At 41.8% G+C, this 14,899-nt stretch overlaps 1 protein-coding gene across 1 annotated transcript; it reads right to left on the reverse strand.

Annotated features, from left to right (window-relative positions):
* Positions 1-11,985: 11,985 nt before the first annotated feature.
* On the reverse strand, positions 11,986-14,452 carry nmur1b (neuromedin U receptor 1b). The gene is made up of 2 exons (XM_042109655.1): positions 13,480-14,452; positions 11,986-12,499 (listed from the first exon to the last, which is right to left on the reverse strand). The coding sequence occupies exons 1-2, from the start codon at positions 14,450-14,452 to the stop codon at positions 12,225-12,227; spliced, it is 1,248 nt and encodes a 415-aa protein (XP_041965589.1). The 3' UTR covers positions 11,986-12,224.
* Positions 14,453-14,899: the final 447 nt, after the last annotated feature.

The raw sequence follows: 14,899 nt of genomic DNA on the forward strand, positions 1-14,899 counted from the left end.
GGTTCTGGTGGCCGCCCAAAAACAAGATCTGTTGGCGTCCTCAACTATCATGAGCTGAGCTGGGGTACACATGGTGGGTTCTTGCACTGCAGACTGATAAGAAAACAAGTCAAGTGGGAGGTGTTTGCCCCAATCTCGCTCGTCCTTAGAGTAATTTCGCTCTGCTGGGCTCAAGGACTTGCTGTAGTAAGCAAAAACGTGTACCCCATCTGTCTCCTGCGATAATACAGCAGCAACTCTACTGTCACTAGTCTCCGTGTCAAGGATAAAAGGCTGGCTGGGTTTAGGCAAGGACAGAATGGGTACATTCACCAGAGCTTGTCGAAGTTCTAGGAATGTCTGTTGACAGCCTGTGCCCCAGTGAATCTCTCCCTTTCTTCATCAGCCTATGCAAGGGTCTGGTAACATCAGCAAAGGACAAACCGGCGGTAATATGAGGCAAGGCCAAGGAATCCCCGAATCACCTTTTTGCTACTAGGGATAGGCCATTCCTGCACCACCCTCACTTTTGCAGAGTCTGTTGAAACTCCTTGAGGTCCCACTACATGTCCAAGGAAGTGTGACTCTTTTCATAGCAGGGTACATTTCTTGGGGTTTAGATGGAGGTTTGCTATCTTGATGCACTCAAGTACTCTACGGAGGTTGTTTATGGCAGAACTGAAGTCAGCAGCATGGACCAACACATCATCAAGATAGATGACACAAGCAGAATGTGACATGGGGCTCAATACTTTCTCCATCAGATGTTCAAAGGTGGATGGGGTGTTTCACAGGCCAAATTGAAAGACTGTGAACTGCCACAAACCCTGACCAATGGAAAACCAGCCTCTGAAGTCAATTCTACTTGCCAGTACCCACTTCTAAGATTAAGGGAACTAAACATTGTGATCCAGTGCAACAACTGTCTCATCCACCCTGGGAACTACTTGCCAGTACCCACTTCTAAGATTAAGGGAACTAAAAATTGTGATCTTATTGCAACAAGTGTCTCATCAACCCTGGGAACCGGGTATGAGTCTTTGCTCAAGAGGACAGGATCTTTGGCTGATAAAAAGAAGTTGGGGTGGAGAAAAACGTTTGAGTCATCCACTGCAAACTGTAGGCAGGCAGGGCTAGCGCAGTGAGGTCACTTACTCGTTTAACCGAGGTCAACGTTAGTAGTTGCACCGTCTTGTAGTACAGCCACTTCAGCTGGGCCTGTGCTGTTGGCTCAAACGGCGGCCCCGCAAGAGCTTTCAGCACCAAGGCTAGGTCCCACGGCGGGACCGTGGCCGAGCACGGAGGTCGGAGGCACACCCTGTCACTGACAGGGTGTGCATGGAATGGCAAATGGCCGAAGGGAACTGCATGAGATTCCACTGCCAGCAACCCCAGCAGGCGGTGACATTGACCCACGCTGACCACAGAACCCTGGCTGATAATCTTACCATCATGCTCTCTGAATTGAGTTCCAGCCCCAGATAGGGGATTGTATGCACGGGCATGAGCCGGATCTTGGCACAATTCACCTGGAAACCTAACTGCTGGAGATGGTCAAGCATCTCAGCTACATAGAGCTCCAGGAGGGTCCTGGCAGGCCCCAGTCGTCGAGGTAATTTAATATGCGAAAACCCGTCTATTGAGAGGGGCTAACGCTTCTTGAACAATTTTGGTGAAAGTGCAGGGTGAAAGTGCCGAAGCACAAGACCGAGAACTCCTGAACTCTGCCCTTGTCCTGTGCCGAGGGTGAATCGGAACCCCTGCTGCATGCTCTGAATAATGCACTGCAGTGTCAGCATCTTGAATAGAATTTTTAATAAATATGCGTTCAGTGGCTGGAGGTCCAAGATGGACCGACGACTGCCACAGGCTGGTGTGAACTGTAGTTCGTACCCGTGCTCCAGTGTGCAGAGAACCCATTGAGAGCTCGTGCACTTCCGCCACTCTGCAATGTGGTTCGCACAGGTGACCGCACAGAATAGGGTTTTCCCCATGAGCACTGCACCTCACTGAGGAAATCGGGGGAAGGCTAGGAGGGGGCGTTGCTGCTTCTCCGGGCACTGCTCACAGTATGACCCGTCCATGAGCGAGCCCTGATGCTCCAGTTGGTCAGGCCACGCAATACCCAGCAGCTGGGTGGCATGGTCAAGCACCGTGGCTAATTCCAGAGAGAGGGGGACAGACTCCTGCCGAGCATCATCCCCTAGACTCTCCTCCGGGTTCTGGTCCAGCGAGCTACTCTCGGAGGCCACAAGCTGCTTTCACTTTGACATTAAGTTTTTTTTGTAAATTATTGTTAAAAAAGGTCCAATTAAATTGACCAAGATAAAAGCAAAAAAGGGGAAATATCCAAGGGGAGTGAATGTTATTTGTTCTTACATTCTCACATCAGCACTGGGCTCTGCTGAAAACACTTCTGAGAAAGAGTATGAGAGAGCACAAATCACAACACTGGATAGGCTAGATAGATTTCATTCCATATCAGAACCATACCAAACCTTTTTTCATGCAATGGCTCACAATGTTTTAAATCATCCACACACAGCTGTGATAAATCCAAAGCATCTCTGTTTTTCACTGCTTTCTGATTAAGGGTTTGTTTACAAAAAGCTGTGAATACATAAGCAGTTATCTTTAAAACCTCTTTTCAAACCTCTATTTTTGTCACTGCTCTAGACTATTCAATGTGTTCAGTTAACAAATGTATTCAGAATGGGAGAGGAGGGTCGTAGAGAGTGTTTTGCACTTTTTACGGAACATGTTTAACTTTACCCGGTTCTCAGAGTAGCTTCATACAGAGACTGAATGCATCAGGTCTCAGAAGTAAGCAGCAGATATTGTGTTCCATTGTAAAAGTAATAAAGATATCCGGATCATTTCACAATGTCGCTCAACTAATCCCAGTATTAGTAACCATGTCATAGTGAGTACTGTATGCTGGGCTAAAGAGAAACGTTTGAAGTCTGCAGAGGATTCACAATGCCTGATGTGATGGGGAAGGGGATTCAAAAGCTTCAGGGCAATGTTACAGATGCTCTTTCAGTCATGGTACTACTGAGCAGGGACTGGGACAAAAAACGGCCCTGGCATATTTGGTTCAAGCGGCCCTCAAATTGAGCACACCTTATTAAATACAAAATCCTTGCATTACCCATATGCATATATTTTCATCATGATCAGATGTAGCAATGAAGCACATGATCTCAATATTCAAGTAGGCTATACAAGCAATTATGAAAGAAGAGATTCTGCTTGAATTCAAAGTATTTCAAATTATTCAATAGGCTACATTTAAAGGTTGTATCAGCAATTTCAGGCCCAAAAAAGGCCCAAACATAAATGATCACATTCATCTAATCTTTCCTAACGATCCGGTAGCTGACCAATCAAGGCCGTCAAAAAAACGTGTCTCTGTAGGCAGTCTCTGAGATCTGTACACAAAAACAATTGCTACCAACAAGGGTTGGCAACCCACTCAAAGGCAAAATAAAGTGTTTCAACCAATAACTGATGAGATGCGAGCTTAGGAGAGATTTAATTGTACGGGAGGGGGAGGGAGTAGCGAGCTAGCGCTCTGTTTTGTTTGAACATCAACAGAAGTTACGTATACCCACTATCGCTGATACAACCTTTAAACTATACAATGCTCAGGTGATAGTAGCACCAAACAATTACTGAAACTTATGTGTGAAGAGTAAAATTATCTAGATGGTGGTTGTGGCTTATTGTAAATTATACCAGTTATCACTATAGGACAACTGAAACAACACAAAATAAACAGGGCAACTTTGTTGCCTTTTGCTGGAAATATTTTATTCCTATACCTACCTACATTGCTGGTACATTTTAGAACAGAAGACCCACATTAACTAATTCCCTTTAATGTCTTCGAGTAGCCTATAGTTACACTTTTATAGGCGTTTATAGGCTACATTTCCATCAGTCTATAGTATTTTACCCCATCTTTATCAAGAGAACCCTTCCTAGATAGAGCCCTTTTGACGCTCTACTTTGAGAGACCAACCACCCACCACTCATGCCCTCGATGTTGAACTTTGGGCGTCTGACGGAAACTGATCAATCTGACCAACAATTGCATGCCACACATAGCCTACCTGCTCCATCACTGAGTTCTTGTTATCATGTAGGCTATCTTTAACCTGACTTTCGCCAGATGAATTTCGTTCCGCCTAGCTCCACTAACATCCACCTGGGATCGCTTCCGTTGAAAGTGGTTTCGGCACCAGATTTTATGGTAGAGCCAATCAGGACGCAGGGTGGGAGTTTCATAGATGTGACGTAGCATAGAAGCGACTGTGAGACTGTTCTCAGCGTCACGGGTTGGCTTCGATGTGAGTGGTTGAAGTAGCAAGTCAATAGATGACGGACAAGTGGCTTATCCAATCACATGCAAGGATTTTTGATAAGGCCCAGCCTTCTGAAACACCACTCCAATGGATCGATCCCAGATGGATGAGTGGAGCTAAGCGGAACGAAACTGCCTTTATGTGCAGGGTACAGTAATATGACATTCAATTCAATACGTTTGTTTAAATGGTGATTTTAATTTATTAGGCCTACTATATGTCCAATTTATTCTTGCTCAGATGTTCAGCATACTGTAGGCCTATGTTCGATTTATTTTCGGACATACAGTATTCTTGCTCAGATGTTCAGCATCACCGATGGAATACATGAATGTCCACGTACGGGCATTGTTATGAGACGTCTTCCTAGATCATCTGACAAACATAACGAATTCCCTCGGCTGACAATCTATATCTTCATAGAGAATATTGTCCGGGTAGGCTATATATATTTTCTTGCGGTCTCTAAAACCCCTCGCCCTGCGAAGAGAGTCCCTCACGATTTGCGCTCCAATGTCGTATGGATCATCCAGGTACGCCGACATGTATCGGGAGAAATTGTTAGTGGAGGGGTGGTACTTATAAAGGGTGTGGTTAACGGAAACCTCGGGTTAACCAAGAACATAACCTGCTCGGAGCAGGTTTGAGATGCAGTGTAAATTGCCATGGCAGCATACCTCGGTTAAAACCTATCCACCTTTAGTACGGGTTAATCGGGAAGTTACGCCACACGTGATCAAGTTACTCTCGAAGTGACCCAGATAAGCCAGTAACCCCGCTTCGTAGTACAGGCCCCAGTGTCCAGAAGCTGGTGAGAAATGGTGTCGGCTGCACTGAGGTCCAGGAAGATGGGGTGGTGATAGCCACTGTGCCCTTGAGCAAGGCACTTGACCCTAAGTTGCTCTGGGGAGAATGGCCCTTGTAATATATTTAACATATGTAGCATCTGCTAAATTAATAAATGTAAATGAATAAAAATAAGTAAAAAAAAATACTTATTTAAAAATAAAAATAACTAAAAAAATAAGTAAAGAAACACAAAGGAGGTCATAGGTTACATTAATCAGTGAAATAGCAGTGGCAAGTATTGATTGTTGATGTTGTCAGAGGTAGAGGTCAGGCATACCTTAACTAAGCTTGGATCCAGGATCCAATTGACAGGTGGAGGAACTGCACTTGAGATCCAAGTGTCTCTGCTGGGAGACTGAATTCAATTGAAGGATAATTCCGGTATTTAGCACTTTGAGTCCCTTTCCTGGTTTGATTTGGATGAACTAGAGTGGTGGACACGGAAATTTTGACGATGGGTCCTGTCTCGACTTTCTGACTCGTTTTGAATCGCCTTTGACTGTTTCAGAGTAGCTGGCTATGGGCATGCACAAACATGTCCTTAAAACAACCCTTAACGTTCGTTTTCTAAACTGTGCAACTCACCGAGTGGTTAGTGATGTTCGTTGATGTTCCAAAACAAGTAGCGTAGCAAAATAGTTTCTGTCGTGTTTTATTTGGCATTTTGTAAAATTCCATTGATTTCTGTTGGAAGACTCATTGCTCCTTGATATTACAGCTACCGGAAACGGAAAAGGGGTCTGTTTACATTTGTTGTAGTCTTTCCGTGAGACCTTCTTTTACTGTCTATGCTTCAAACTCAAATATTGAGCGGAAGTTTATACGCGGTTGTGAGGTATCTGAAAAAATAGTTCTAGCAAATAACACGGATTTAAATCATACATTGCGCCGATATATTTGTTTTTAATAATCAACGAACACCATTGACCACTCAGTGAGTTGCACAGTTTTGAAAACAAATGTTAAGGGTTGTTTTAAGGACATGTTTGTGCATGCCCGTAGCTAACCACTTTGAAACCGTCAAAGGCGATTCAAAACGAGGCAGAAAGTCGAGACAGGACCCATCGTCAAAATTTCGGTGTCCACCACTCTAGTTCATCCAAAAAAAAAACAGAAAAGGGACTCAAAGTGCTAAATACCAGAATTATCCTTTAAATGTTTGATGATCTACAGCAACTTTAGAGTTGAAAAAACTTGGAAATTCAACAGAACAGTGTGTTTTAGTACTGAAGAACATCACACTGCAAAGCCAAGTTATATTTCTATATTTTCATCCCTGAGATAAGTAAAACTTTCTTGTTTTTCTTATTTCTTTTCCTTGTTTAAAGAAACAAATTGATTGCTTAAAGGCAATTTGCTTTCAAAGTGGTCTGTTCGTACCAGGAGTTCTGATATGTATGGAAGAGCTTTGAGGTTTATGGATTGTTCCAATTAGTTAAGTCTTTCATGTGATTATGTTTTTTCTTTCTATTAAATTTGTAATGAGGACTCGCCACACAGAGGATGAAAGAAGAGTACAATCCCCTTTGTTATGTTTTGCAATTATTTTATTTTTCAAGACCCTAACATGAGTTAACACAAAAGTTCTGGGATGTCCTGTGTTTCCTTTGAAAATATATGTTGTGCCATTGTGTTCAGTGTCAGCGTTGTTGCTTTCACTGTTACTTTCACTTTCAGTGTTACTTTATATGTAGACCAAAATGATGTCACCATTGATGGTATCAACATTTTTTGTCCTTTAAAGGAATTTGTTCAAGCTGCCAGATACTTCTGGACTCTGGGTGTTTGTTTGCAGTTTACCTGAGAGGGACAGGGAACATTTTTGTTACTGTTTGCAGTTTCAGTTGAACCCGTTAACCTTTAAAAGGTGTGATATGTATTCTCATTTGTATTCAGAATGCAAGCACTAGTCATAGGACAGAGAATACTATAGTTTTGGGAGTCAACCTAAAAACCTTTTGTGAGAAATTTTTGAAAGGGAATGCGAAATTTGGGTCAGCCACAAAACTGGACCGGGCCAGACTGCAACTGACAATTAGGGCTGCAGAGAGGATCATTGGAATTGACCTTCCCTCCATCCAAGATCTGTACCGGTCCAGGGTCAGGAAAAGGGCAGCAAAAAATCTCTGCAGACCCATCACATCCGTCACAAACTGTTCAACCTCCTTCCCTCTGGTAGGCAATACAGGGCACTGTTCACCAAAAGCAGCCGACACGAAGACAGCTTCTCTCCCCAAGCAGTCACTCTGTTGAACGCTCGAATAGCCCCCACCCTTACACTGAACAAAGTCAATCACACTGTTCTGCTCATCTACCTCATGTATATTTCAACCTTACAATGGCATTGTTATTAATATATTACCATTGCACTGAACTGCCTTGCACTATATTTATATTTCAATCTTAAATCTGTTGATATTGCACTATTCCTTCCCTCTCTTCAATTGTTATTGTATATTTTTTGTAGATTTGTACATTTGATTGTATTGTTATATTGTATACTTAAAAGTATATTTTTATATTTCTTTATTATTTATACAGTTGTGGTCATATGTTTACACACCCATCTGACCCAGGCGCTACAGATCCCTGCGCTCAAAAACAACCATACACAAGAACAGCTTCTTTCCCTCTGCCATCACTCTCCTGAACTGCAGTTAAGTGGGGTCATCCCCTTTTGGCCATTCACCCACGTATCCCTCACGTTACGTACTTTTATTATACGGCTCTTCACAATGCAAGTACAATGCTCCATTGACTTGAATGGGATTTCCGAAAGTTCTAGCGGTCATTATTTCTTGGGAAAGGACCTCTGAAAACAAGAATGACCGCTTTCAATGGCAACGGAGTTTGTGCTTGGAACTTCATTCAGAAGTGAAAGCAGACGGTTGATCAGCTGTGTTCTAAAGAATGTTTGATTCAAGTTCAGCGTGTGTTGCGAACTATTTGTTTCTCAGCAAAAGCCACGACGAAACGGTAACAAATAAGTGTAAAGAGACATATCATGGAGTTTATTTTTTCGTTTTGGCAAGTAGCCGTATAATAAGCGGGATAATGTATAGAACGCCGGTCATCATGGGAAAATAAGTCCCTTCAGGGCGAAACAAGACCCCTCCGCTTAACTACATCACTGTGTCCACACTGAGCTCGGTCTCGCTGGGTATGTTTGTGCACAATGGCTATAAACAGTACCGTCTCCAAGGCATGACATTACAGATGTGCGTCGTCGTACAGATTTCTCTCTCACAGACGCAGAAAATAAACAATACACTCATTTGCACAGCTGCCCGTACTGTGTTAAATAAACAGAAGTAAATTCTACACTACCACTCATAATTCCATGAGGAAAAAAACAACAACGGGAAGCCAACTTGCAACTGTGGGCCCCATTAGACTGATATGGAAAATACCACAATCACACAAACAACCGGAGGGTTACGGGTTCGAGCCTGACTCCCCTGAGATGTTGATGTTAACACATACTGTCTCATACATACATATACATAAACACGCAAACACAGAGTGAGAGAGAGAGACACACACAAACACAAAAGCAAACACACACCCACGTGCACACACACACTTACATACACATAGAATGAGTTGCAAGAGTAGTGGATGGAGTGAGAGATGAAGACAAATGAACTAACTTGATTTATTCCTTTTCGAGGGAATGAGCAGGACTGAGCTGCAGTCATATTAGTACATTTAATTAATATTTTGTTTTCTTGTTTTTTTTTTGTTTTGGCACATTTTCAAAGTGACAAAACATACATCGCTTAAAGTAACACACCAACATTTAGGGAAATGTATTTGCTGTCTAGCAAATAAGATAAGATGATACATATGGTTCTCTTCTTGCGTACGTGCAATAACTCAGTCTGACAGCCACACCAATAGCTTAAGGAGGAACTCCGGCTATTTTCAATATAGGGCTTTGTTGTTCATGGTCACCGAGTAGGGTACTGTCTGTCGGTAGGGGGAAAAATAAGAGAAATCGATGCTACAAAGCTTGAGTAATCATGCTAGTAGCTAGAACAGCCAGGCAGTTAAAGCTATGCTATGGGGGCAGATTTTAGACTGTGTTTCTGCCTCTTAACTGAAGTGCTGTGCAACATAAACAGGATCCTTACGAGAGAAGTGATTAAGAGTCATGTGACTGCCTGTACAAACACTGGATTTATACTAAAGAAAAAAGAGTTTGCAGAGGCACTCTGAGGTTGAAAAAGTATAAAAAGCCTTTCATTCAAAATGGCAAGAACTGGTTAAAAGCACATGGGCCTACGCGTTGCGGCCATATTGGCTTTCATCAGGGCATAGGACATCTCTTTTTTCTTTGGATTCTCACTTCACCCGTCGCAGAAGAGCAAGTAATTATCTGAAGTCTCCTGAGCGCCCTAAGCCCTTTTGTGTCTTACTGGATTTATACTGTTTCTTTACCATTACTGAGTTAAACACGCATATGGTTTCTCGTAAGGATCTTGTTCATGTTGCACAGAACTTACGACATTTGAGCCTCTTAAAGCTATTGTGTATTTCTTTTGTGTTTTGGGTTAGCAAAAACCCATTTTTTCTTTAAAAAGTATGGGTTCATTCATGTGTAATTACTTCCACCAACAAATCAAAGTATTCTCGTAAGCGTAGAATCTGCCATTCAGAATATGAGCGAGTCGCATGTATGGCGGCAGCCATGTTTCGGCCTCCATCTTTAGAATACATTAGCCAAGGAGGGACATACCTGAAATTCTAGCTCTGCCTTTCATGTTTGTCGGTCAGTTACCCCTTATTAGACATTCTCTGGTTGGTCTCACGGCTGCCAGGAAACCCCTAATGTTGAATCACCTGATGATCTCTGACTTTGTACGGAAATAGATCCTTTTCATCATGGAACACAGTTTCAGGCAAAATCCCTCCAGCCATTTGCATTTAGTTAAATTACAAGAAAAGTGTTTTCCTGGTATGCCTTTGAAATAATCTGTTAGCATGTAGGTCACCTCTGAAGTTTTTTCTCTTTTTTTCTGCAACTCTCCAAGAGTGTCCTTTATGGAATGTTTTGTCTCTTACCATTCTCCTCACTGTTGGTTAGGGCAAAATTCCAGTTTATTTGAACTTCTTAGTTATTGTTTTGATTGTATGGACATTTTCAGGTGAGTAAGTCTACTTTTTTTTAGTTAGTCAACATTACCAGGGGTGACATTTGTATCATATCTTAATTTGCGTGATTAATGCACAAATATGATGTTTATTTATACAAAAGGCATGAAACAAACATTTTGCATAACTAACATTTGATTTACAAATGTCCCTTTCACATACTTAACATTCCCAACAAGTTTTATTTCCTCAAATGTGATTCAAAACAGCAAAAGCAAAAGCAATTTCAGCAATATGGGCATGATTAGCCTGGTTAACACCAGACTGCTTCTCAAATCTCAATTGAAATTGAGAGTGTGTCTGGAAAGTCTTCATTGACTTTATTGTCATTAAACGTAAAGATAGATAGATAGATAGACAGATAGATAGATAGATAGATAGATACATAGATAGATACATAGATAGATACTTATAGATACTTCAAGGTCACAGTAGCATACAGACAACATACACACACACATTCACTAACAGCAGAAAAAGTAATTAAAAGTATATAATATAAATAAAAAAAACACAACTAAGCAATAAGGACTGTACAACATAAAGAATATACTAAATATACTAAAATACAAATTATACTAAATAAAACTTAATCTAAATCAATTCTAAAAAACAGTATCCACATAGTGGGTGATTAATCAATCAGGTGCGCTTACAATGACTGAAGCAGGGACTGAGCCTGTCGTCCTCTGTGCATAAGGTAAGGTAAGGTGCTCTTTGTGAATGAGTGTCATGGTGATGGTGCAAATGAGTAAGTCAAACAGTGCAAAAGTGCAAGAATAAAGGAGAACTTGGTCACTATTTCAACTTAATAAAACCATTTGGATGGTTAAATAACCTGTTCTGGTGAAAATGGTGACTTTCCCCGCTCCCCCTAGTGTCCCCAGGTGGATAACCAACATTGCAACATTGGGACAGACATCCCGATAAGGGAAGTGAGAGACAAGAAACTCGGTTTCTTACCTTGTAACGTCCACATTGTTCTGTCGAACGTATGCTAGCTTGTAAACAAATCCACATGTGCTTTATCGTTATTTTTTTCCCCAGTTTGAAATAGCGTATTGCACAACTTCTCCAGCAGCGGAGGAAATATAACCAATCCTACCAAGGGGGGGCTAAACACGTTCCAAATCGCTTCAGATCGCTTTCTTGTAAACATAGGTTTTAAATGAAGTTGTTTACTCAAATCCAAAGAAAATACATTTTCATATCTATTTGACCCTGTCGCCATCAGCGCAACCATTGGTTGTGTTGAATACTTTGCTCCATCTGTCATCATGTAAAGCCCATCCACCCCATGCCGGATAAGTGATTATGATTGGATTGTTGTTTTTTGGTGATTTGGAAACAGTCAATGGACTCCTTTCCAGACGGACCTGAAGGGCAAATTCAATTTTGCTAACTGGTTTGTCTGGGTTCACCAATGCCACATGATGAGTAAAAACATACTACATAAGAACACACATTCTGAGAGGATGTTAAGATGACTCTTATCATATATTGTGTTTATTTTTTTATAATAAAAAGGTATTGTAATTGTCTTTTCATTAAACATAACATTTATATTCACCATGAGGAATTAATACAACTGAACATGCATTTATTTTTGCCAAATGTACCCATAGACCAACAAAACATAAAGTATTACAGTGCACTACAACACAAATACATTAGCTAATTTGTGTAAAGTAAGCATTTTGTGTCAGGTTTTCATTCTAAGTTACTATGTGTCCATATTGTGATGGAGAGACCAAGATTAGACCAAGATTTTATGAGCAGAAAATGATTGAGATCATGAAATCCTGTCCATTAGAAGATTGGTGATGACGAGGTGAATAATCTCTGTTGTGACGGTAGGCCAAAACAGACACCTTTCTAATAGGTTGTGCTCCGTGAGGTGACAGAGTATCGGCGCTGGAGGGACTGACACATCACTTCCTTGAACATCTCTCTGAAGCGTGTGGACATGAGGTTGTAGAGGATGGGGTTCACGGCTGAGCTCAGGTAGAAGAAAACTCCAGAAAGGACATGGACCCATTCGAAAATCATGTATCTCTCCTTGGTCCAGCTGTCAGATTCTATGTAACTCCACACTACACGGTCAATGTGGAAAGGGGCCCAGCATATGGCAAACACCACCACCAACACACCTGTGGCACAGAAGATGAGTTAAATCACACATGTGTGTTTCCTGGGAGAATGTTAAAGTTAAAGGAGTGTTCCGAAGCAAAAACAACCTAGGATCTATTTGCAGAAACGAACAGACCTGTTTAAAATGTTGTTTGAGAGCATAATTACGTTAATTAGTGGAGTTCTGAGCAAGAACGTTGTTAACAAGTCGATTAACGAATGCAGAGCAAACCACAGTCAATGAACGCAAGAGGAGTGCTGACTACTCTCCTTTTGCATTCATTGATTGTGTTTTGCGCTGTTTGCTCTGCAGCCTTTACTTCAAGGTGGCTGCGACAGGAAGACAGCTAAGGTAATCTAAAAACACTCCCTTCATAAAACAACATTTTTGTAACCTGTCAAACCACTTACAACTTTTACAATACTTTGATTTGTCTGTAGACAACCTCACCACACTACCACAAAAGTGCCATTCTATTTTGAAAATTTTCAGTAGTGTGAAATTTTGACCTGTAAGACAATTTGGTGTTAATGCAAACAACGCTCTTGCTCAAAACTCCACCAACGAATGTTATTACGCTCTCAAACAACATTTTGAACCTGTTAGCTTCTGAAAATAGATGGACCTTTGGTTGCTTTTGCTATGGAACATTCCTTTAATCAGTTTTTCTGATTTCAGTTTGCAACATTTGTCAAATATAGGATGGACAAAACTGATCTTCCCTTGTATATATTCAGATGCACACAAAGTTATTTTAGTATGGCCATGGCCACATTACTCTAAGTAGTAGAATCTTGTATGAACACATTTTACATGGTTGGCACAATGCTTATTATATAAGCCCATTCAGTAATAATGCAAAAAAATGGTCTTGCTCAAAACTCCACCAATTCACGTATCTTTGCTATCAATCAAAAGTTTGAACTTGTTAACTACTGTAAATAGACGATAGGTTATGTTTACTCCAGAGTTATGCTTTAATAAAGAATAAAAACGTACAGAGCATTTTGGTAACTTGTTGATGACGTCTGTTTTGCTGAGTTATCTGGTGACTGTCCTTGCCCAGGTTTGTCTCAAGGCTGACCTCAGTGACCTGCTGTATAAGCGCCTTCTCCCTGTACAGCTGCAGTCCAATCAGCAGGTACAGCACACCCATAGATATCATGGGCAGCATGAAAAACACAAGCGCAGTCACCTGGACCAGCAGGTTATAGATCCAGGCAGGCTTGACCACCCCACAGATAGCTGACTCAGGGAACTGCTGACCAAACCTGGGGGGGAGGTATTTTATGCCGTGCAGACTTGTGTTGGGCAGCGCACAGATAACGGAAAGCCCCCAGAGCGCTAGGATGACCCGCTTCGCATGGGTCTTTGTGGCGATGTGCTTGACGCTCAGAGGATGCACCACTGCCAGATATCGCTCAGCACTGAGGGCAGTCACGTTGAGCACAGACGCGAAGCACACTGTCTCAAAGAGGAAGGTCCTGAAGTAGCAGCCTCCCAGGCCCAGGAGGAAAGGGTAGTTATTCCACATCTCGTAGAGCTCCAGGGGCATACCCAGCAGCAGCACCGTCAGATCAGACACCGCCAGGCTGAAGAGGTAGTAATTAGTCGGCGTCTGCATGATCCTGTAGCGGGCGATGGCCGTGCAGGTGAGCACGTTGCCCAAGGCACCCACCATAAAGATGACCAAGTAGATGACACACACTGGCAAGAAGAACGGAGAGCGGCGTGCTCCCATGTACTTTTCCAGGTAATCGTTGCGGCTTAGACACTGGTCTGGAAGGTCTTCAGCACTGATGTTCCAGTTCCTACAGTTCTGGTCATCTGCATCCATACACCAGGCTGACTTATGGTGTAGGAAGTGGGAGGAAGAACAGTTAAACTGCCCCATCTGGGTGATGGATTCAACAACCTCCTGAAAGTGACAGTAAAGCATCTTAAAGTGGCACTGGTGGCAAGTGAAGACCATGCATAAATGTTCTTTGAAACCTGATTAAAACATTAGGCTAATTTAAATGCAAATCTACTGTATAGGTGGAGATAAATTGAAGGTTGTTTATCAGCACCAAAGAAAATTTAACTTGGTACCTCATATAATAGTAATAATATATTTTATTTGTAATGCATTTTACATTCTCAGGGAGTTGCTACACAGTGCAATAATAATAATAATAATAATAATAATAAAAATATCATTAAAACAGTAAAAGACAGAAAATTAATTTAGGAAAAATTGCTGTGGATACACTGCTGAGTGAGACCTCATATTCTATCCTGACAAGAGTCTGGAGTGAGTGGAGAATGGGGGAGATGTATTCATATTTCCACACTCTCATCGGGATCCTAGCAGCAGAGTTTTGAATGTATTGTAGCCTCTGAAGACTCTTAGGGATCCCGACGAGAAGTGCATTGCAGT

The sequence above is a fragment of the Alosa sapidissima genome, chromosome 1, assembly GCF_018492685.1.
Source record: "Alosa sapidissima isolate fAloSap1 chromosome 1, fAloSap1.pri, whole genome shotgun sequence".
Lineage (NCBI taxonomy): Eukaryota > Metazoa > Chordata > Actinopteri > Clupeiformes > Clupeidae > Alosa > Alosa sapidissima.

Coding starts and splice junctions, on each gene's coding strand:
- nmur1b (XM_042109655.1), bottom strand. CDS start 14,452: ATGGTCTTCACTTGCCACCAGTGCCACTTTAAGATGCTTTACTGTCAC. Junction 12,500..13,479: donor ACAAGTTACCAAAATGCTCT/GTACGTTTTTAT, acceptor TCTGTGCCACAG/GTGTGTTGGTGGTGGTGTTT.